The sequence below is a fragment of the Amblyraja radiata genome, chromosome 6 (genome assembly GCF_010909765.2).
Source record: "Amblyraja radiata isolate CabotCenter1 chromosome 6, sAmbRad1.1.pri, whole genome shotgun sequence".
NCBI lineage: Eukaryota > Metazoa > Chordata > Chondrichthyes > Rajiformes > Rajidae > Amblyraja > Amblyraja radiata.
In genome coordinates, this window is record NC_045961.1 from 95,033,016 (window position 1) to 95,056,692 (window position 23,677).

Consider the following 23,677-nt stretch of genomic DNA (forward strand, 5'->3'; position numbering starts at 1 on the left):
CTCGAAGGGCCGAACGGCCTACACCTATTTTCTGTGTTTCTATGTTTATGTGTTTCTATTAACACGAGGGCGGGAGACTGACTGTCCCTGTGTACTGCGGTGAATTACAAATGGGGCAATCCGCGCACTGTCATTCACTCCCCCCCCTCCCACCGCAATGAGACGGAGCGTCTGTGGTGAGGGAGTTTCCGGAGCCGAGACGGGGGAAGCCTTCGCCTCCGACCACGCTCCATTCCTCGCTCTGCCATCGATCCGAACCATTTGCTGTCGCTGATTGCCGCTTGACTTCACATCGATTCGCCTGCGGTGGGAACCCTGCCTCTCCCTCACCTTTAGGGGTCTCCGCGCTGCCGATTCCCCTACAACCCCCCCCCTCTCCCTCACCCCCTCACCCCCTCACCTTTAGGGGTCTCCGCGCTGCCGATTCCCCTACAACCCCCCCCCCCCCTCTCCCTCACCCCCTCACCCCCTCACCTTTAGGGGTCTCCGCGCTGCCGATTCCCATACACCCCGCCCTCTCTCTCTCTCTCTACCCACCCACCCACCCCACCTCTCTCTATCCCCCTTCTGTACTCTCCCTTCCCCTCTCTGTCTCTACCCCATCACGTCTCCCTCTCCCCCCACCCACCCACCTCGCTCTCTATCCCCACCTCTTTCCCCTTCTCTCCCTCTACCCCCTTCCCCCCTCTCTACGCCTTCTCTCTACCTCCTTGCCACCTCCCACCCCGTCTTCCCCCACCCCTCCCCTACTCCCCCCCCCCCTCTCCTCCCATCCCCCTTCCCCCTCCTTCACATCTACCCCATCCCTTCTCCCTCTACCACCCGCTCTCCCCTTCCCCTCCCCCCTGCCTCATCCCCTCTCCCTTTCCTCTCGCCCTCCTCTGCAAACACAGTTGCAGCCACGTGAAATGGAGATGTTTTTTTTACACAGCAGCCGACAGAAGTTAATTTCCTTCCTCTCTCTCTCCCCCCCCTCCCCCCTCCCCCCTCTCCTCTATGACTATGTCTATGACCCCCCCCCCCCCCTCTCTCCTCTCCTCATTCCCGCTCCCCCTATAAGCGCAGGTTCAGCCGCGGCGATTCCAAGCGGATCCACAAAACCGTCTCAAAGTCCACGAGTCCCCTGATACATCCCGCCCCCAGACAAGGGGAACATCCCGCCCCCAGACAAGGGGAACATCCCGTCCGTTGCCTGAGATTTATGACATTAATATCATTCAGACTACACTTCGCCGGTGGTGTGTTGGTCGTATTGTGTTCAGGTCGCGTGTGCGCGTGTGTGTTTGTGCACTCAACTGTGTGTCAATGCCTACATTTGAGTTATTTTATCAATCATTTGTACCCGCAGTCTATAACAATGCAATGTCCAGAGTACGCGCTGATATGCGTCTGCAATTGCGCACGTATATTTTCAAAATGCCAAATGGGAGTCAAAATATTAAAACTATTGGGTGATTGGTATTTTGGGTGAGAACAAGTCATCTTTCTGCAAAACGCTATCTCCTCGCTGTCACGGGGTCCAATGTTCTGAATCCTGCACCGTGCATGTTGGATAGACAGCCGTTCTGGGCGATCTCTTGTCCCCACTTGATCCCCAGTGGTGCCGTTATTTCTAGGTTGGGCTTTAAGTTTTTGCGAGGTTCGGGCTCGCATCTATCTTTCCGCACACTAAGCGCAGAGGTCGGTTTTGTATTGCGACATGACGTGCGCAATTGAGTATTTTTCTGCCCCCCCCCCCTCCTTCAATTATTCGCAATGTTCCCAGCGTCCCGGAGATCCCACCCCCTAGAAGTGACATTAAGATGGGCTCCACAGAGTCCGCCCGCAGACATCTATCTACTCCGCTGCCGAATGAAATGCGATTTAATATCAGATAGGTCACAGAATGATAGTGTGGAAACAGGCCCTTCGGCCCAACTTGCCCACACTGGCCAACAATGTCCCAGCTACACTAGTCTCATCTGCCTGCGCTTGGTCCATATCCCTCCAAACCTGTCCTATCCATGTACCTATCTAACTGTTTCTTAAACGCTGCTATAGTCCCAGCCGCAACTACCTCCTCTGGCAGCTTGTTCCATACACCCACCCCCCTTTGTGTGAAAAAGTTACCCCTTGGATTCCTTTTAAATATTTTTCACCTTAAACCTATGTCCTCTGGTTCTCGAATAACATACTCATGGCAAGAGACTCTGTGCATCTACCCGATCTATTCCTTTCATGATTTTATACACCTCAATAAGATCACTCCTCATCCTCCTGCGCTCCAAGGAGTAGAGTCCCAGCCTACTCAACCTCTCCCTGTAGCTCAGACCCTCTAGCCCTGGCAACATCCTCGTAAATCTTCTCTAAATCCAGTTTGACAACATCCTTCCTATAACACGGTGCCCAGAACTGAACACAATACTCTCAATCTCGGAATGCCAAACAAGCACCTGGCTTATTCGCCACAAGTCACCTACCTGTGTTAACAAGCCTGACCCGCAGCCGCTGTTGGCAATGCGTTTAGCTGTTGACATTTTAAGGGCAGGTGTGGTCTGATCCACGCTGCTCCAGACAGCACCAGTTAGTCGGCAGCGGGCTGCTTGTTCGCCGCCTTCATCTTGCAGAGTCTGTGGAGAAGGAGGACAAGTGCTTTCCATTCGCGTTCATGTACGCCGTCGCCAGGGTATTTATTTACAGTCACTTTGGCAAGCGAAAAGTAATTCGGCACCGACACGCGTGGAGTGTGTTTGGAGGTGATTCCACACTTGCAGGACAGGGGGAAGAATAAAACCCCCCCATCACCCCGCCCACCGATCCCAGACCAGCTTTAGACAATATTTGTACTTTGGCGCTAGGATTCTAGTTAGCAATATATCCCTAACAAAAAAAAAAGTTTCCAGAGCCCAGCGACGGATTCTGCACACAAGTGGCTCCTGTAAGTGCCGGCTAGTGGGTGACGTAAGTGGAGCCGGTCGGTGGGCGATATTTGATCACTGATACTTTTCAGCTGAACGGCCACCTCGAGTCACTGCCGACAAAGTCCACACTAATGAGTCCGTTGGATGGCACTTGCCACCGGACTTGGTGAGAACACGATTCGCAGGGTGTTGGCTACTTGTTTACCAACTTCCCCGGAAAGCGCAACAGATCTAACGCCGATGAAACGTTTGCTGTTAAACTAGACTGCGCTGTCTATGGCGAGACAGCGGTGGCACCAAACAAACCCGGCGAGAGCTACATTCAACTTTATAAATCGAATATATAAACACTCCGTTCATAACCCATTTTTTTAGGAAATGGGGAGAGGCGGGGGTGGGAGAGGGAGGGAATTGGGATTTCTATTGAAAGCGAAGAGTCCCACTTAACGTGTAGGAAGGAACGGTTTCAAACCGAAGATTGACACAAAAAGCCGGAGTAACTCAGCGGGCCAGAGAGCATTTCTGGAGAGAAGGAATAGGTGGCGTTTCGGTAAGGTCACGAAAAGGGAAATAAAGATATAGATGGTGATATAATGAGATCTGGAACAAATGAATGAAAGATATGCAGAAGTAATGATAATGAAGAGAAACAGACCATTGTTAGCTGTTCGAGACACCTTCTGTCTGAGAGACGGGGGAAAGGGAATTGAAATGTTTCCTCTCTAGACTCTCAGTCAAAAGAAGGGTCTCAACCCCGAAACGTCGCCTATCCCTTTTCACCGGAGATGCTGCCTGGCCCGCTGAGTTACTCCTGCTTTTTGTTTTAATGTGTCTAGTTTAACGTTGGAATCAATAACCGATTAGGCAAGTCTGGGGTCAATACTGTGGCGATGCTGCGTAAGTAACAGGTACACACATCCGCGGGGGTCATACGTGCACGCATCACACATGCAGTCATGAATGCTCACAACACACACATGCACACACACATCTGCGCGCATCGCCGCCGTTATCTAGTCTCCCTCCTGTTTCTCCAACTAACCGCGGAGCTTGGGGGTGGGGGTGAGACCTGACGTCAGATAATCCAACGGGACTCCCGTCGGGTGGCATTTCATGGGCAGAGAGGAAATTCGGGCCACTTGGACACCGTCCCCCTGCTACTTTCTCTCTCTCTCTCTCGCCGTGCAAGAAAGCCGAATGGAGCGGAGGGCGTCGAACTCGTCAGGGCTGTTGCGCCTAGGAGGGGCTTCTCGCCGCTAGCCATTCGCGTGTGGAGAGAGTGGGAGCCGTCCAAAAACAAGAAAAGAAAGAAAAGCGCTCACACCTGTCAGAGGTGTGCACGCCTGTGATATACGGCTGGCTCTGGAGCCGTCGCCCTCTCTCTCTCTCTCTCTCTCATCTCGGCTGTGACTCCGGATGGTCCCCGAAGCGACAAGAGATTGTTGGGAGGCGGCTGGGATTGTTTTTGTCAGCGATCCGGGCGAGTGAGAAACTCTCTCCGCTCCCTCTCTCCGGCGGCGAACGTTCCCCGAGCATCTTGACGGCTCGCTTCTGCCTCCGTGTCCGCTTCTTCAGCTATGCCAACCAAACTGCTCGCAGCTTTCTTCCTACTTTCAGTTTTCCAAGCTTGGTAAGCTAGTGTTTTTCTTCCGCCCCCTTCCTTCCTTCCTTACTTACTTAACGAGGAGATGATTGTTAGGTTTTAGAGCCAGTCTGCGCTTGTGGGCAAAAGTTGAGGAATGCGCGGACAGACGCGACTGGTGAAAACGGGGCAGACTCGAAGTCCCGACTCCCGATAGCGTCTCTGATGTCGCAGTTAAATTTAGTGATGTATCCGTGCAGGTGTACACACCAGATAGCGGGACCTCCATTCTTTCCAGTCTGCCTCCCCGTGTTATGTGGACGGGGTGGATGTTTAGGGAGGCGAAGGGAGTCGGGGGAGGGTGGGCGATTAAAATATTCGGATCCATAACTCTCTGGAGTTCACTACCATATAGTGTGTGCGGCGCATCTACTAGAACTGCTGCCCTCGCAGCGCCAGACAACACCCCGGGTTCAATCCTGACCTCGGCTGCCTGTTATCTGTGTGTAGTTTGCACGTTTTTTCCCCCTCGCCGTGACCGCGTGGGTTTCCTCCCGGGTGCTCCGGTTTCCTACCGCATCCCAAAAGTGTGCCGGTGTGTAGGTTAATTAGCCTCTGTGAATCGCCCCCTAGTGTGCAAGGGAATGGGTGCGACAAGTGGGATCACACCGACAAAAATGAACCGGTGTGATCGATGGGCGGGCGTGTGATCGATGGGCGGGCGATCGATGGTCCGGCGTGGATTCGGTGGGCCGAAGGGCCTGGTTTTCACACTCTGTATCTTTCCCTCAATTGGAATCAGATCAAAAGGTAACGAGTTGAGCGAATGCTTCTGACTACACCCCTTGCAAGAGAAACGGACTCACCTGGCGGTAACATATTTTGAATTGCGCTAGCCTCCTTCAGAACTAAAGGGTCAGAGTGGGGGAAGGATGGATTGGGACTGGACGTTTCTGTAAAACTCTGCAGAAGGGCGAATTCAAAACTACAAACCTTGCACGGAAAAGCGTGCCAGTGTTAAGCATCCCTGGGCAAGCGGAGTTGGGGCAGCTGAGCATATAATAGCAATCATCATTGTTTGATATTAAAGCGAGTAAAGATGGGAAATGAATGATACCGTAGCTAAACTACTGTCATATCGAGTAGATTGTTAAGGGCTTGGACACGCTCGAGGCAGGAAACATGTTCCCGATGTTGGGGGAGTCCAGAACCAGGTGCCACAGATTAAGAATAAGGAGTAAGCCATTTAGAACGGAGATGAAGAAACCTGTGGAATTCTCTGCCTGGTGGAGGCAGGTTCTCTGGATGCTTTCAAACGAGAGCTAGATTGGGCTATTAAAAATAGCGGAGTCAGGGGATATGGGGAGAAGTCAAAAAACGGGGTACTGATTGGGGATGATCAGCCATGATCACATTGAATGGCGGTGCTGGCTCGAAGGGCCAAATGGCCTGCTCCTGCACCTATTATCTATTGACTACTGCTCCAGTCTTTTATACATCCACACGCTAAATAAAGAGATCTGATTGTACTGGAATTCGGTCAGAATTGCTATTTTTTGGTTTATTTACTGCGACAGTAAAATCAAGTTTGAACGTATTGGTTATTTAGGGTCAGTTACCTCGGACTGGTAGATTGGAGCTACATGCAAAAGGGGCACCGTCCACATTTACAGTATGCAAGGATAGACACAAAGTGCCGGAGTAATTTAGCGGGTCAGGCAGCGTCTATGGAGAAAAATGAATTGGTGACGTTTCCGAGTCGGGACCCTTCAGACTGGCGACTTGGATTCTTGGATTCCATCTTTTACGCCGGGTCAGAATGGTCTGAAGAAGGGTCTCGACCCGAAACGTCAGCCATTCCTTCTCTCCAGGGATGCTGCCTGTCCCGCTGAGTTAGTCCAGCGTTTTTGAGTCTATCTTCGGTTACTACTTGTGCTTGGTGATATTAGTGGTCTGAGAAATACACTCTTACATTGCAAGTATTGGCAACGTAACAACGGGGATAGCAATAGACAATAGGTGCAGGAGTAGGCCATTCGGCCCTTCGAGCCAGCACCGCCATTCACTGTGATAGAAACATAGAAAGTAGGTGCGAGAGTAGACCACCAGGTCCGTCGAGCCCGCACCGCCACTCGCTCATGGCTGAACACTAAACAGACACACTTACCCACAAACAGTAGACACAAGACACAGAACACAAGACACTACCCTCCCCTTTATACCGCTATCACCCCTCTCCACCCCAAGAACCTCGTGATCTCCTGGGGGAGGCAAAAAACCGGATAAAAACCCAGGTCCAATTCGGGAAAAAAATCCGGGAAATTCCTCTCCGACCCCAATCCAGGCGATCGACACTTGTCCAGGAGATCACTCAGGTCTTACTATACTAACCATACCTAGGTCCATATCCCTGCCCTCTCCCCGTAGCCCCTTATCCCCTTGGCAGCTAAAAAACCATCTATTTTAGTCTTAAATATATTTAAAGTTTCTGCTTCCACTGCTCCCTGGGGCAGTGAATTCCATAAATTAACCACCCTCTGGGTGAAGAAGTTCTTCCTCATCTCAGTTTTAAAAGAGCCCCCCCTTATTCTGCAACTATGTCCTCTAGTTCTAGTTTCCCCGATCATTGGGAACATCCTCGGTGCATCCACCCGATCAAGGCCCCTCACGATCTTATATGTTTCAATGAGATCGCCTCTCATTCTTCTAAACTCCAAAGAGTAGAGTTCCAGCCTACTTAACCTTTCCTCATATGTCAATCCCCTCATTGCAGGAATTAATCTTGTAAACCTTCGCTGCACTGCCTCCAGGGCTAGTACATCCTTTCTTAAGTATGGACCCCAGAACTGTACACAGTATTCCAAATGTGGTCTCACTAATACTGTGTACAGCTGCAGCAAGACCTCCGTGTTTTTATACTCAATCCCCCTATGGCTGATCATGGCTGATCATCTACAATCAGTACCCCGTTCCTGACTTCTCCCCATATCCCCTAACTCCGCTATCTTTAAGAGCTCTATTAAACTCTCTCTAGAAAACATCCAGAGAATTGGCCTCCATTGCCTTCTGAGGCAGAGAATTCCACAGATTCAAAACCCTTTGTGTGAAAAAGTTTTTCCTCATCTCCGTTCTTAATGGCTTACCCCCTTATTCTTAAACCATGGCCCCTGGTTCTGGATTCCACCAACATCGGGAACATGTTTCCTGCCTCTAGCATGTCCAAACCCTTAATAATAGTATACTTCAATAAGAAGCCCTCTCATCCTTCTAAATTCCAGAGTATACAAGCCCAGACGCTCAATTCTATCACCATATGGCAGTCCCGCCATCCATCCACTCAATATACACATATACTTACAAATAATTCACACCATCTATCCAACTCCATTTAATCTAATTGAAAAAAAAATGAACGTGCATTCAATCTTAGACTTAAGTGCGTTGAGTCTGATGGGAAAGTTTTGTTTGAGAAACGTATAGAGATCGAAAATCAACAAAGAATCTATGTTCCATTCATAATAGTTGAAATAAGAACTCTGAGTTTAAGTTCTGTACCTTCCCAAACCTCGAGTTCCCCCCTCCCTGACTCAAGAGTCGAGAGTGTTTTATCGTCATATGTCCCAGATAGAACAATGGAATTCCTACTTGCAGCAGCACAACAGAATATGTGAACATAATACTATGTAAATAATGTAATAAACAATAAAAAACATTCAGGCATGAGTTTATATATATGTGTGTGTATATAAACTCATGTCTGAACTTTACAATTGTATATGGGAAGGAACTGCAGGTGCTGGTTTAAACTGAAGATAGACAAAATGCTGGAGTAGCTCAGCGGGACAGGCAGCATCTATAGAGGGAAGGAATGGGTGACGTTTCGGGTAGAGACCCTTCTTCAGACATAGTTTGAAGAATATATATATGTATATATACATACATACACGCACACACAAAAACAACAATAATAGTCTCCAGAGATGCTGCCTGACCCGCTGAGTTACTCCAGCTTTTTGTGTCTATCTTCGAGGTTAAGTGTAAGTTGGGCTAACACGTAACGGGAAAGACATCTGTATTAAGGAGTGCCCCAGATATCTGACCCATTTCGCAGCTCATGCCCCCCCCCCCCCCCCCCCCCCCGTGATTACCTGCGAATGTATTTACAGGCGGGCTAGAATGCACTATTTAAAAATAACGTTTTAACCCCGCGTTCAATATTCGCAGCCCTCGCCAAGGTAACTGACGTTAATACTAAAATCAACTTTCCATTACGCAGCTCGAGAAAGATTGACGAAGATGAGTTTGAAGATCTCACTATCAACCAGAAATGGGTGTTGGCTCCAAAACTGCAAGACCGCAGCATGACGAAGATGTTAAATGACTTGCTGAAGGAATATGACAAAAAGCTGCGCCCCGATATCGGCAGTAAGTACCAGCGGGTCTTTTGTAACCCGCGTCCTGCCCCTCACTAAAACAGTGTCGTTTGGTGGAAATACATTTATGTTTTTGTTGATGTGTGGTTGGATATCAGTTACTGAGGACTTTTCCTGCGTGCATAATTAAAAGAGTAAAACAATAGGGTACTCCCCGTAATGAAAACCATCTCGTAAGTACCCCCATGTCATTTCACTTCGCACGTCAACGCCTGTTGCAACGTTGCTGCAAACTCAACCAATGGCAACAATTGGAATATAAAAATTGGTCTCTGTGGAGGACAAGTCAGTGGATATTTTTATAGCTGAAATAGAGAGATTCTTGTTTAGTGCGGGTGTCAGGGGTTACGGCGGGGGGGGGGGGGTGTTAGGAGGGAGTAGTTCAGTCTGAAGAAGGGTTTCGGCCCGAAACGTTGCCTATTTCCTTCGCTCCATAGATGCTGCTGCACCCGCTGAGTTTCTCCAGCACTTTTGTCTACCGACGGGGTAGACTTGATGGGCCGAATGGTAATTCTGCTCCTATTACATATGAAAAAATCCCCAATGTGAACCAGTAAAACTGGCCGTCCTCCTCTGAGTACTTAAATAAAGAGAGCAAAGTCATTTAATGAATGGTTAAAACTGCAACATGTACATTCCCCCACGTTAATCATTTATTTCCCTCTGAAATCAACTGGAATACCCATCAAATATGTTGCTAGATAAACTGATTTATAAAACTGCATTGTTTTACCTAATCTCCAAAAATACAATTCCAAGAAAGTGTTCTCTCGCATTCTAAAATATTGTGTAGTTTCATAATGGAATGATTGAGGAATGTGTACTCAGCAGAGTACATTAATCAAACACTCGGACTATCACTTTCTGCATTTTTACAGAACATACAGTCCATTATTCAAAGCATTGAAGTAATGAACACCTGTCAGCAAAGATGCTCACCATTTACCAAAAACTGCACAAACTACTTGTAATGCACGCAGTCTGAGAAAATTACTTAAAGGAACATGACTAGCTTACAATGCATCACTATTTTCTTCTATTTTCTCGTTTAGTTTTACTTTAGAGATACAGCGTGGAAACAGGCCCTTTGGCCCACCGATTCAACACAAACAGAGATCCTCGCACACTACCACTATTGTACACACACTAGGAACAATTTACAATGATACCAAGACAATTAACGTACAAATCCCGCACACAAGCACTACGCTACACTCTAGGGACAATTTACGATTATACCAAGCCAATTAACCAACGAACCTGTACGTCTTTGGAGCGTGGGAGGAAACCAGTGCACCCAGAGGAAACCCATGCAGGTCACGGGGTGAACGTACAAACGCTGTACAAACGCTGTACAGACAGCACCCGTAGTCGGGATCGAACCCGGTTCTCTGACACTGTGTAAGTTGAAGTGCATGGCTCCCCTGACAATAGCACATAAAACAATGAAATGAACACAATTCTGACCCTGTAATAAGAAACAAAAGCCCTTTATTAATCTAATTGAAAGGTAGCAGGGTGGCTTAGAATCTGTCAACTAAATGTTGCCTTCTATGAAAGTAAACAACACAGCAATAAACAGGGAAGATGGTTGGGTAATCTACACAAGAAGAAATGAGTTATAAAACTAAATTGTTTTTTTTTGTGTCAAAATATAACATATTCTGCTATCTTTTGTTGAGGTCAGTGATTCATTCATGCTTCACTTCAATCTTCCCTTTAGCTGCTGTTGGTAATCTCAGGCTGGAAACAATAACCTGAACATCTTTTCAACCTGTCAGGTCCTCTGTCAAATTCTCAATGCTATTTTGTAGCAGCTTATTTACTCGACAGATCTTTTTCATATTTTACTTTGAAAAATAGTAAGGCACCAAATTAGGTCGTAATAGATTAGACTGGGATAAAACCTGTAATTCAGTCACTCTTAACTGTTGCTATTCATTCGGAGGGTTCTATACATGCCTGACTCCGATTCATGCACTGTAAAGTGATATAAAGTTCCTAATTAGAAAATATGGCTTATTATTAGCTTGTTTGGATTATAAGGTCATAGAGTACAGATTAAGATCGTAAAATCATGTGATGGGAGCAGAATTAGGCCATTCAGCCCATCAAGTCTTCTCCGCCATTCAATCATGGCTGATCTATCTCTCCCTCCTAACCCCATTCGCCAGCCTTCTCACCATAAGCTCTGACACCTGTATTAATCAAGAATCTATCCATCTCTGCCTTAAATATATCCACTGACTTGGCCGTCAAGTCAAGTCAAGTTTATTCGTTACATGCACATACGAGATGTGCAGTGAAATGAAAAGCAGCAATGCTCGCGGACTTTGTGCAAAAAGACAAACAAACAAACAACCAAACAAACTACAAACATAATGTAACAGAATCACATATTCTTTTTCATATTAATTATTGTGGGTGGAAGGAAAAAGGGAAAAAAACAGCAATTTTAAGAAAAAGCAGTAGAGTGGTAGAGTAAATTTATCAATGCTGTATGACTCTGTGTCTCTATGACGCTGTCAGTCCCAGCCAGGATAGGTGAGATAGGAGTTTACAGTCCTAACCAAGGTCCTAACTCCACCAAGAATTCCACAGATTTACCACCTTCTGACTAAAGGAAGCAGGCCCTTCAGCCCACTGAATCTGCACTGGCCAGCAAGCACCCATTAGCACTAATTCTATTTCATTCTTCCCACATTCCCTTCAATCATCCCAAACTGTAGCCTACATGCTACCGAAGCCAATTAACCGCCCAACCCCTACTTGGTCATGCATTGTTCAAAAGACAAGGGTAATGCATTCAATAACACCTTAGCCTAAACTGTTTGGAATAAGTTAAAGCGGGAAGCAGTATTTACTGGATTCGCTTCTATAGGTCTGTATGTAGTCACATCAGTTTGAATCTCGCTGTCACAGCCGGGAAATTTCTATATAAATTATTATTATTATCCAGCAAGATAATCGCATATGTGATGCTGGGCACAAAATATTGGGCTGTCATGGAAGTTATCAGAAGATAGACAGAAAAAGCTGGAGTAACTCAGCATCTCTGGAGAGAAGGAATGGGTGACTTTACGGGTCGAGACCCTTCTTCAGACTGATTAAGGATATAGGAAACGAGATATAGACGATGATGTAAAGAGATAAAGAACAATGAATGAAATATAAGCAAAAAAGTAACAATGATAAAGGAAGCAGGCCATTGTTCTCTGTCTCAGAGGGCGGTGGCGGCAGGTTCTCTGGATGCTTTCAGAAGAGAGCTAGATAGGGCTCTTAAAAATAGCGGAGTCAGGGGATATGGGGAGAAGGCATGAACGTGGGTGGTACTGATTGTGGATGATCAGCCATGATCACATTGAATGGCGGTGCTGACTCGAAGGGCCAAATGCCGTACTCCTGCACCTATTGTCTATTGTCTATTAGCTGTTTGTTGGGTGAAAATGAGAAGCTAGTGCGACGTGGGTGGGGGAGGGATAGAGATCGAGGGAATGCCGGGGTTACCTGAAGTGAGAGAAATCAATACTCATACCACTGGGCTATAAGCTGCCCAAGCGAAATATGAGACGCTGTTCCTCCACTTTGCGTTTAGCCTCACTTTGTTAATGGAGGAGACCACAGACAGAAAAGTCCGTGTGGGAATGGGAAGGAGAATTAAACCGGACCCAGGACAGAAACTTATCAGGATCACTAAATAAAAGGAAAGAATATTACAATTCTCTGCCAGTCTGGCCTGTTTGTGACTTCTGGCTTGCACACAATTGATTCTTAAACTGCTTTCCAAAGTGTCTAAGCAATCTGCTCAGTTCAGGGGCAATTGCTTTTGTACTATAAATGCTGGCTTTTCCAGCAACATGGAGGAATAGAGTCATACAGCATGGAAACACACTCTTTGGCCCAATTAGCCCATACCGACCAACATGTTCCAGCTACACTAGTCCCATCCCATTCATAGCAAAAGGATTTGAGTATAGGAGCAGGGAGGTTCTACTGCAGTTGTACAGGGTCTTGGTGAGACCACACCTGGAGTATTGTGTACAGTTTTGGTCTCCAAATCTGAGGAAAGACATTCTTGCCTTAGAGGGAGTACAGAGAAGGTTCACCAGACTGATTCCTGGGATGTCAGGACTTTCATATGAAGAAAGACTGGATAGACTCGGCTTGTACTCGCTAGAATTTAGAAGATTGAGGGGGGATCTTATAGAAACTTACAAAATTCTTAGGGGGTTGGACAGGCTAGATGCAGGACGATTGTTCCCGATGTTGGGGAAATCCAGGACAAGGGGTCACAGTTTAAGGATAAGGGGGAAATCCTTTAGGACCGAGATGAGAAAAACGTTTTTCACGCAGAGAGTGGTGAGTCTCTGGAACTCTCTGCCACAGAAGGTAGTTGAGGCCAGTTAATTGGCTATATTTAAGAGGGAGTTAGATGTGGCCCTTGTGGCCAAAGGGATCAGGGGGTATGGAGAGAAGGCAGGTACAGGATACTGAGTTGGATGATCAGCCATGATCATATTGAATGGCGGTGCAGGCTCGAAGGGCCGAATGGCCTACACCTGCACCTATTTTCTATGTTTCTATCTGCTGGTATTTGGCCCAAATCCATCTAAGCCTGTCCTATCCATGTACCTGTCCAAATGTTTCTTAAACGTTGCAATACAACCTGCCTCAACTACCTCCTCCAGCAGATCATTCAATACACCCACCACCCTCTGTGTGAAAAAGTTACCTTCTGTGTTCCTATTAAATCTTTTTCCTCTCACCTTAAACCATCGTCCTCTGGTTCTTGATTGTCCTCCTCTGGGTAAGAGACTCTGTGTGTCTTTCTGGTCTATTCCCCTCACAATTTTTACACCTCTGTAAGATCACCTCTTATTCTGCTGCACTCCAAGGGGTAGAGTCCAAGCCTGCTGAACCTCTCCCTGTAGCCCAGATCCTCAATATCGCAGGTGCTCAGAAGATATTCTAAACCAATTAAAACTGCAATTGATTTAAATGAGGTACTTGAGCATATTGACGGAGACTGAATTCTTTTTCTTTATGCCAACCTGAACAGTTGTTGATGGACGTGTAAGATGAGAGATGCATTGGTTGTGATATGCATGGTATTTCAGAAAGCCTTTGATAACATATCATCGGGGAGTGAGGAAGAAAAGCATGTAATTCATGGATGCAGAGCTCAATAGATGACAAATGTTAACAGAAGAAAACAAGGCAATAGGATTTAAGGTCTATTTCTATATCCAATATGTGTTGAATTACCAATTTCAAGAAATACCTGCCTTACCCCTTCTTTCCTGTACGCACATCCCCACTTCTCCACATTCCCATTTCTCCCAACATCCCCACAAATTCCCCAGTCGCTCTATTTTTTCCTCTCCCACTTCAAAGTAACATTAGCAAATTTGCAGATGACACAAAGCTGGGTGGCAGTGTGAACTATGAGGAGGATGCTGTGAGAATGCAGGGCGACTTGGACAGGTTGGGGGAGTGGGCAGATGCATGGCAGATGAAGTTTAATGTGGATAAATGTGAGGTTATCCACTTTGGTATCAAAAACTGGATGGCAGATTACTATCTAAATGGTGTCATTGGGAAAAGGGGAAATACAACGGGATCTGAGGGTCCTTGTTCATCAGTCTATGAAAATAAGCATGCAGGTACAGCAGGCAGTGAAGAAAGCAAATGACATGTTGACCTTTATAACAAGAGGAGTCAAGCATAGGAGCAAAGAGGCTCTTCTGCAGTTGTACAGGGCCCTAGTGAGACCATACCTGGAGTATTGTGTGCAGTTTTGGTCCCCTAATTTGAGGAAGGACATTCTTGCTATTGAGGGAGTGCAGTGTAGGTTTACAAGGTTAATTCCCGGGATGGCGGGACTGTCATATGCTGAGAGAATGGAGCGGCTGAGCTTGTACACTCTGGAGTTTAGAAGGATGAGAGGGTATCTTATTGAAACATATCAGATTGTTAAGGGTTTGGACACGCTAGAGGCAGGAATCATGTTCCTGATGTTGGGGGAGTCCAGAACCAGGGACCACAGTTTAAGAATAAGGGGTAAGCCATTTAGAACAGAGATGAAGAAACATTTTTTCTCACAGAGAGTTGTAAGTCTGTGGAATTCTCTGCCTCAGAGGGCAGTGGAGGCCGGTTCTCTGGATACTTTCAAGAGAGAGCTAGATAAGGCTCTTAAAGATAGTGGAGTCAGGGGATATGGGGAGAAGGCAGGAACGGGTTACTGATTGGGGATGATCAGCCATGATCACATTGAATGGCAGTGCTGGCTCGAAGGGCCGAATGGCCTACTCCTGCACCTATTGTCTATTATCCCTCCCAGTCCCCTATTTAGCCCCCACTTAGCCCCCTCTTTCCCTACCCCCTCTTTCCTGTACCTCATATCCCCATTCGAGTACATTCCCATTTCTCCCAACCCCCTACTCCTTTCCTCTCCCACTCCCCAGTCCCCTATTTCCCCTCTCCATCACCTTTTCCCTTCCATTCACATCCCACTCTAAGGGCTTTACATTACACTCCATTCCTCCTCCTCATTTGTCTTTTGTCTCCTTTTCATCTAGAACCTTTGTCAGTTACTCCACCCATCTGCCAAACAATTACCCCTCGCCTTCATCCACCCATCACTTGTTAAGCTTTGTCCTGCCCCACCTCTCTTTCCCAGCTTCCTCTCCTCTATTCCCATCAGAATGAAGGTTCCTGGAACATCTCCTGTCCATTCCCTTCCCAAATGCAGTCTGGCCCGTTGAGTTACTCCAGCACTTTGCATTTTGCCCTATTACTAAAGTGTTTGGAGATGGTATAAATATCCCAGGTGGATGTGCTTTGTGGTTGTGTTTGTCCATTATTATTTCAGATAAAGACTGGCAGGGAGTTTTATGCTACTTTAAAGATATATTACAGTGGAGGGCGCAGTAAATAATTCTGAGGGAGAAAAGAAGCCAAGAGGACATTAATAAGCGAGTCTAATGACAAGCAAGTGACACTCCCATTCAATAGCAGTAAATGCCACAATTCAGAAAACAAAATTGAAGTACTGAATACATTTTGAATGATGTTGGGATGAGCAATGTGGGCAGTGGAAGGGTTTGGATTTTCACGCTTATAAGGCTTCAAAAGATGAAATCTAAGAACAAGTGGGCATTTAAAAAAAAAATGCCCCATGCATCTTTTTGGAGGAATATTTTCTAAAACCTTCTACATAAATGATCGTAGCAAGATGGAAATCAGTGCATTTAGATACAGGATTGGGTTACACACCAGAACATGTGTGGATGACATTAGTGAGTGTAAAGAACAACTTATTTTTGTAAAAACAAGGAACTGCAGATGCAGGCGAATACACAAAAGGACACAAACTTATCAGGCATCCGAATCACCATATCAACAACTAGAGAGCCGTCGTGAGAAATTATCTACCTCGTTTGAGACCCTCGGACTATCTCTTGCACTAAACGTTATTCCCTTTATCATGTATGTGTACACTGTGGATGGCTCGATTGTAATCACGTATAGTCTTTTCTCTAACTGGTTAGCACGCAACAAAAGCAGCTCACTATACCTTGGTGCACATGACAGTAAACTAAACTAAACTAAATGCTGTAGTAACTCAGCCGGTCAGGTAGCATTCCTGGTGAACATGGATAGGTGATGTTTCCGGTCACAAAGATATTCAAAACCAATTAGAACTATAATTGATTTAAAATGAGGAACTAGAGCGTATTTGTGGAGACAGAATTGTTCCTCTTTATGCCAACCATGTTGAAGTGAAATGGTGATGGATGTAAAAGATGAGAGGAATGCATTGGCTGCGATATGCATGGTATTTCAGAAAGCCTTTGTCAACATTTTGTCATTGTTGAGCGAGGGAAAGGTATGTGCAAATCCTGGATGCATAGAAACATAGAAAATAGGTGCAGGAGTAGGCCATTCGGCCCTTTGAGCCTGCACCGCCATTCAATATGATCATGGCTGATCATCCAACTCAGTATCCCATCCCTGCCTTCTCTCCATACCCCCTGATCCCTTTAGCCACAAGGGCCACATCTAACTCCCTCTGAAATATAGCCAATGAACTGGCCTCAACTACCTTCTGTGGCAGAGAATTCTGTGGCAGAGAATGCATAACATAATAGATGATAAACGTTAGAGGAAAGCAAGGAAATGGGGTTTAAGGTCTATTTCTGTACCCAGATTGGTATCTTCTTCTTGCGTATGACATGCACAGCCTAAAGTTGTAGGACAACTTATTCTATTTGATTGTGCACGTCGGGTTGATTGCATTCGTCGAAACAGGGTGGACCACGTGAAGGTTGCAATCTCCCGTCCCACCCATTGGGATGAGCGTTGAATTCTGCAACTTCAAGTAATACCTCCCCTCCCCCCCCTCTTTCTTTCCTGTACCCTGCATCCCCACTCCAGCACATTTCCATTTCTCCCACTATGCCCCAGCCCTCCACTTCCCCAGTCATCCTTCTCAGTAGGTCCCGACTGAAAACAACATGCCAGCGGTATGAATATTGACTTCTCTAACTTCAAGTAACCCTTGCTTTCCATCCCCCTCTCTCCATCCCTCCCTATCCTATTTCTCCGACCAGTCTGACAGTCCTCCTGATTAAATTTTATCTCTGTCTGCTTCGTTGTCACCTTCCTAGCTAACAATGACCTATTCTACATTTTCCTTGATCCACTTCCCCTCTGCCTCATTTTCACACCTTACCCTTCCATATCTCCATCTCCCTCTCCCCTGAATCTCAGTCTGAAAAAGGGTCTTGATCCAAAACGTTACCAGTTCCTTCTATCCAGTGATGCTGCCTGTCCCGCTGAGTTACTCCAACATTTTGTGTCTATCTTCAGTGTAAACCAGCATCTGCAGTTCCTTCCCACCCAACACTCATCCATGTTCTCCAGAGATGTTGCCTAACTGCTGAGTTACTCCAGCATTTCGTGTCCTTTTTGTTCCTACTTGAATTTGGGTAATACAAGGACAAAGAATGACTTAAGGGCCTGTCCCACAAAGGCGACTTTTTAGGCGAGTGCAGGCGACTCTGCACTCGCCACACGATCGCCACATGTTCGCTGGTGGTCTCTGGTGAGTCTCCTTCATGGTAGCGAGGAGTTCCCGCATTCTGGGAGCTAGTCGCGGCCTCAGTATGGTCGACGCAAATTTTTCAACCTAGTTGAAAAATATTCTGCGACCAAAAATTGGTCGCCATGGAGAAAATCGATTATTCCTGTAGTTGTAGGTGCAGTTATGGTGGGGTCGCTTTGTAGTTATAGGTAGTCGAGGTAGTCATAGGTAGTTTTAGTTAATCGCCTTTGCTGACCGGTTATTTTCATTGGCTAATTGGGGAAAAAAACATGAGCACGAGTTTTCAGAACCAATGATAACCAACAGGTAATGTTAAATGCTCGCTGAACTTCACAGCTGTGTATCTCTGGCTTATTAAAAGTTGTCTGGCTTCTTAAAAGTGTCTCCACTCCTTCTCCACTCCTTCTCCACTCCTTTTCCCCCCTTCTCCCCTCCCCCCCCCCTTTTAAAGGACTTACCGTACACTGTGCTAGCCATCTTAACCTTCCTGTGTGTATCACCTTGGATTTGCACCGTGTGAATTTCAGACAGCGCTCCCCCCGCTTGCCCTGGCCCCCACCTTTGCGATGCGTTTGTGTGCGTGTGTTCCACTCCGACAGTCGTTGTTCCAGTTCCCAGTTTTTCAGGCGACTGCCGGCAACTTGACAGTCGCTGGCAATCCGCTGAAAAATCGCCCAAGTGGGACCGTCATAATACTGATGAAGATATTTATGATTATGCAGGGATTAAAACAAAGACAATATGTTTCTAGTTCAAGAGATACAAAACCCTTAAACATAGATACAAGGTATATAAAGAGGAAACACATTTTGAGACAGAGTTCTGAGATTGTAAACTAACCAGTCAAATTTAACCAGTCTGAAGAAGGGTTTCGGCCCGAAACGTTGCCTATTTCCTTCGCTCCATCGATGCTGCTGCACCCGCTGAGTTTCTCCAGCTTTTTTGTGTACCTCCGATTTTCCAGCATCTGCAGTTCCTTCTTAAACACAGTCAAATTTAATGATTGTCGTGGAGACTGTGCTGACATTTTAACTCCAATTAACAAGTGATCAGAATTTTTTTTTTAAAGTAAAATAGAAACTGGTTGATCATATGGAATTAGAGGAAAATTTTATTATATACTATTTTAGTTGAACACAATAAATGAGAATGGATCAAAATTTATTTTATTTAAAAAATATATATTTATATTAGAAGCAATGTACAATAATATAAAGCATGAATAACATAATACATTTCATGTACAACTTCGTGTTTTAAATTTAGCCGTAAAAAAGTAACAAAAGCAAGAAGAGAGAAAGAGAATGTTAAATAAAGTAGTGAAATTGATATTGATAATTTTTAATGACTAAATGTTAGATACAATTAATCTAAAAAGGGGACGTGTTAAAAACAAAATCTATCACTTGATGCCACAAGGGTATTATTAAATAGTTTAGAAAAATAATAAAAATGTTGAAACTAAGCTGACCTCATCAGAACTAAATGAAATGCTTGTTTATATTGGTATCACACTTAAACAATTTTCTGTTACTTTATATATTGACACCGATGACTACACAGATACTCATAGTAGGATGAACTCATGAAATAGACGGAACATAGTGATAATAAGGCACAGGTCCATAGTCCTTCATCATCACTGAGAAGGCACAATTAACAAGGGATTTCTTTTATTCTATTTTCTTTTTTTCGCTTCCTTCAGCTTAGAGATACAGCACAGCAACAGGCACTTCAGCACGCATCAACCCCAGCACATTAGCACCACCCTACACACATTAGGGACAATTTCATATTTAAAAGCCCTGTCCCACGGTACAAGTTCATTCCAAGAGTTCTCCCGAGTTTGCCCTGATTCAAACTCGGAGATTTACGGTAATGGCCACTCGTCGGTAGTCGGGGCTCCCGTGGACATTTTTCAACATGTTGAAAAATCTTCACGAGTCTTCCCGTGCTTACCTGCCGTTAGCGAGTCTTCCCGATTACCTGCCGTTAGCGCTAAGAGACGTCCCTGAGCTCCGACGTACTCGCTACGTTCATTCTCTGTGCTTACCACAAGTTTTATGTTTTTTAAACTCGGGAGAGCTCTTCGAATGAACTAGTACCGTGGGACAAGACTTTTACACAAAGCCAATTAACCTACAAACCTGTATATCTTTGGAGCATGGGTGGAAACCAAAGATCTCAAAGAAAACCCACGTGGTCATGGGGAGAAGGTGCAAACTCAATACAGACAGTACCCATAGTCAGGAACGTATCTGGGTCTCCAACACTTATGCCCCTGTCCCACTTAGGAAACCTGAACGGAAACCTCTGAAGACTTTGAGCCCCACCCAAGGTTTCCGTGTGGATCCCGGAAGTTGCAGGTGGTTGCCGGAGGTTGCAGGTGGTGGAAGCAGGTAGGGAGACTGACAAAAACCTCCGGGAACCGCACGGAAACCTTGGGTGGGGCGCAAAGTCTCCAGAGGTTTCCGTTCAGGTTTCCTAAGTGGGACGGGCATAAGGCATCAACTCTACCACCATCTCACCCCTTCTGGTTGGAACTCCTGGGTTTATAAGGAGTATGGCTGATGAGGTACAGGTGAATTGGTCCAAAAACCATTAACTGGACCCAGTTGTGGCTTGTTTGCCTGTGGCCTCAGTTTACTCCAGAATGCCGGTGTTTTCCATCGGACAGTCATTGTTTAGGGGCGCTGATTGAGGGCTCCCTCTGGCCTGTCTGCTGGTGATGGGGTTCAGAGTAGCTCTGAGGGAGGATGTGTCATTGCACCTTGCAGAGTTATATAGAATCATGAGGGGCATAGATAAAGTGGATGGTCACAGTCTCTTACTGTCTGTTATGCCATGGGTTTGAATAACCATATCATTATAAGCTTGAGAGGCAACTTCTGACATGCTAATTTTCTACTTCGAATGCCAGGCATTGATAGTAAACATCATGCATTGACAATTATTACTAAATTAAGCAGGTAAAATAGTCAAATGAAATTAGACTGATCTGCCATATGAATTTAGCAAAAAGTATATTCAATTGGCACAGAAAATAGAGTTATTTTTAAAAGGTGTTTTGAAGGATAAATCCTAATAAAATCTGTTATGATTGTACCAATACGATGAGGAATACCTTTTTTCTCCTGGTTCATTGGAATCAATTGTGCTTCTCATTGTGAAAGTGGGATTAAACTGCAGTCGCATTGTTTAAATGTAAGGTCATGCTGTTTAAGGGCCTGTCCCACGGGCGACCTAATCCGTGAGTTCTGGCGAGTTTGCCCTCGACTCCTACTTTTGCAGCATGGTCGACATGTGGTTGTAGGAGGTTTTCGTAACTCTCCTTCTTGCTCGAGAGTGGTCTCCGGGTACTCGAGGCATCAGTTAGGTAGCGGCGTTTTTTTCAATATGTTAAAAACTGCCCGCGAGTAAAAAAAGGTCGCCATGGCAAAAATCGATACTATTTTTACTCGTAGGTTTAGTTGTAGTAGGTCGGCATGTTAGTCATAGGTAATCGAGGGTAGTCGTAGATAGTCTTCATCATAGTCGAAGGGAGATCGAAGGAGGCCATCTTCACTCTCCACTATTCGGTGTCCAATTTTCCCGTAGCTTGTCGAAGCTGGTCTTCAATAGAGTCGGAGGAGGTCGAAGGAGGTCTTCTACATAGTCGAAGGAGGTCTTTAACATTTTTTCAAACTCTTCTAAACTCGCCAATTAGGTCGCCCAAGTGGGGCAGCCCCTTTAGGAACAGCCCCTCTACAGAAAAAGTAATGCACGAGTATCACACCAAGGCAGGGCGGCACGGTGGCGCAGCGTTAGAGTTGCTGCCTTACAGCGCCAGAGACCCGGGTTCGATCCTGACAATGGGTGCTGTCTGTACGGAGTTTGTACATTCTCCCCATGACCAGCGTGGGTTTTCTCCGGGAGCTCCGGTTTCCTCCCAGACGTACAGGTTTGGAGGTTAATTGGCTTGGTAAAAATTATAAATTGTCCCTCAGGGTAGTGTTAGTGTGCGGGGATTGCTGGTCGGCCCTGACTCAGTAGGCTGAAGGGCCTGTTTATGGTGTGAGGTCATTTGCAGTAATCCCATTACCTCATCTCACATTATTGAATTCAGCATTAGTTTTCATATTAGCCCACCTTTGACTTATCTTTTCACAGACATGCTGAGGCATTGAGGGAACTATTTGGTCATTGTGACAAATAATAAACAATAAAAAATAATTTCTCTATTTGATTGATGTTTGGACTTGTTTTGTTAACCAGTAACAACGTGAATTCAAGATGGTCATTACTCCCAAATGCATGTGGATTAGTCAAGTTGACAGAAACATAGAAAATAGGTGCAGGAATAGGCCATTCGGCCCTTCGAGCCTGCACCGCCATTCAATATGATCATGGCTGATCATCCAACTCAGTATCCTGTACCTGCCTTCTCTCCATACCCCCTGATCCCTTTAGCCACAAGGGCCACATCTAACTCCCTCTTAAATATGGCCAATGAACTGTGGCCTCAACTACCTTCTGTGGCAGAGAATTCCAGAGATTCACCACTCTCTGTGTGAAAAATGTTTTTCTCATCTCGGTCCTAAAAGATTTCCCCCTTATCCTTAAACTGTGACCCCTTGTTCTGGACTTCCCCAACATCGGGAACAATCTTCCTGCATCTAGCCTGTCCAACCCCTTAAGAATTTTGTAAGTTGACCTTCTCATTGCCACAGTAGGCTGCGGAGGCCAAGCCAATGGCAGCGATAGATAAATTCTTGATTGGTACGGGCGTCTGGGGTTATGGGGAAAAGGCAGGAGAATAGGGTTCGGAGGGAGAGATGGATCAGCCATGATTGAATGGCGGAGTAGACCTGATGTGCCAAATTCTGCTCCTATCACTTCTGAATTGATGAACTTATTCCAAGATGCACTGAAGTTAACTGAGTTCACTTCGTTCAGGCTGACAACGCCGATAAAAATGTGATAAGTCTCAGTGCTGTGTTCTGGCGACTGATATATTTCATTATTAGTTAATATTTATAGATTTGCAGATTTCAGGTGGCTGGATAAGTAATATGATTTTATGGAAAATTGAAGAAGCCAGCAGTTCAGATTTAGTTTAGTTTGGAGATACAGCGCGGAACCAGGCCCTTCGGCCCACCGCACTGACCAGCGATCCCTGCACTTTAACACTACTTGTCCAACGTGGGACCATTTACATTTTACACCAAGCCAGTTAACCTTCAAACCCGTACTTCTTTGGCGTGTGGGAGGAAACCGAAGATCTCGGAGAAAACCCACGCAGGTCCCGGGGAGGACACACAAACTCCGGGTGTTCCTTTTTTTCTTTGCATAGCAGCACCCCAGTCTGAAGAAGCATCTCGACCCGAAACGTCACCTATTCCTTCGCTCCATGGATGCTGCCTCACCCACTGATTTTCTCCAGCATTTTTATCTAACTCAGTGAGATAAATCTATGTTAACGGGTATTTGTGAAGACTTAATTATTCAACTTGCATAGAAATCCCTGGTGGCATATTTATTGAAACTATACTGTCGCTCTCATGAGCCACTGCTTTGGCTGGTTTGATATATCAAGCTTTTTCTTGCTCTCTGAAGAGAAAACATCAGAATCTTACGATTCTATTACCCACTGGGGTGGATATGAACAGCTTTCAAA

General features: G+C 45.7%; 1 protein-coding gene across 1 annotated transcript in view; it reads left to right on the forward strand.

Moving 5' to 3' along the window:
• The first annotated feature begins 2,647 nt into the window (after positions 1-2,647).
• gabrg3 (gamma-aminobutyric acid type A receptor subunit gamma3) overlaps positions 2,648-23,677 on the forward strand; it is a 644,954-nt gene continuing 623,924 nt past the window's right edge. The window contains exons 1-3 of the mRNA XM_033023452.1: positions 2,648-2,698; positions 4,476-4,530; positions 8,707-8,907. Of these exons, the coding sequence (XP_032879343.1) occupies positions 2,648-2,698; positions 4,476-4,530; positions 8,707-8,907 (307 nt within the window). The remainder of the gene's footprint in view (positions 2,699-4,475; positions 4,531-8,706; positions 8,908-23,677) is intronic.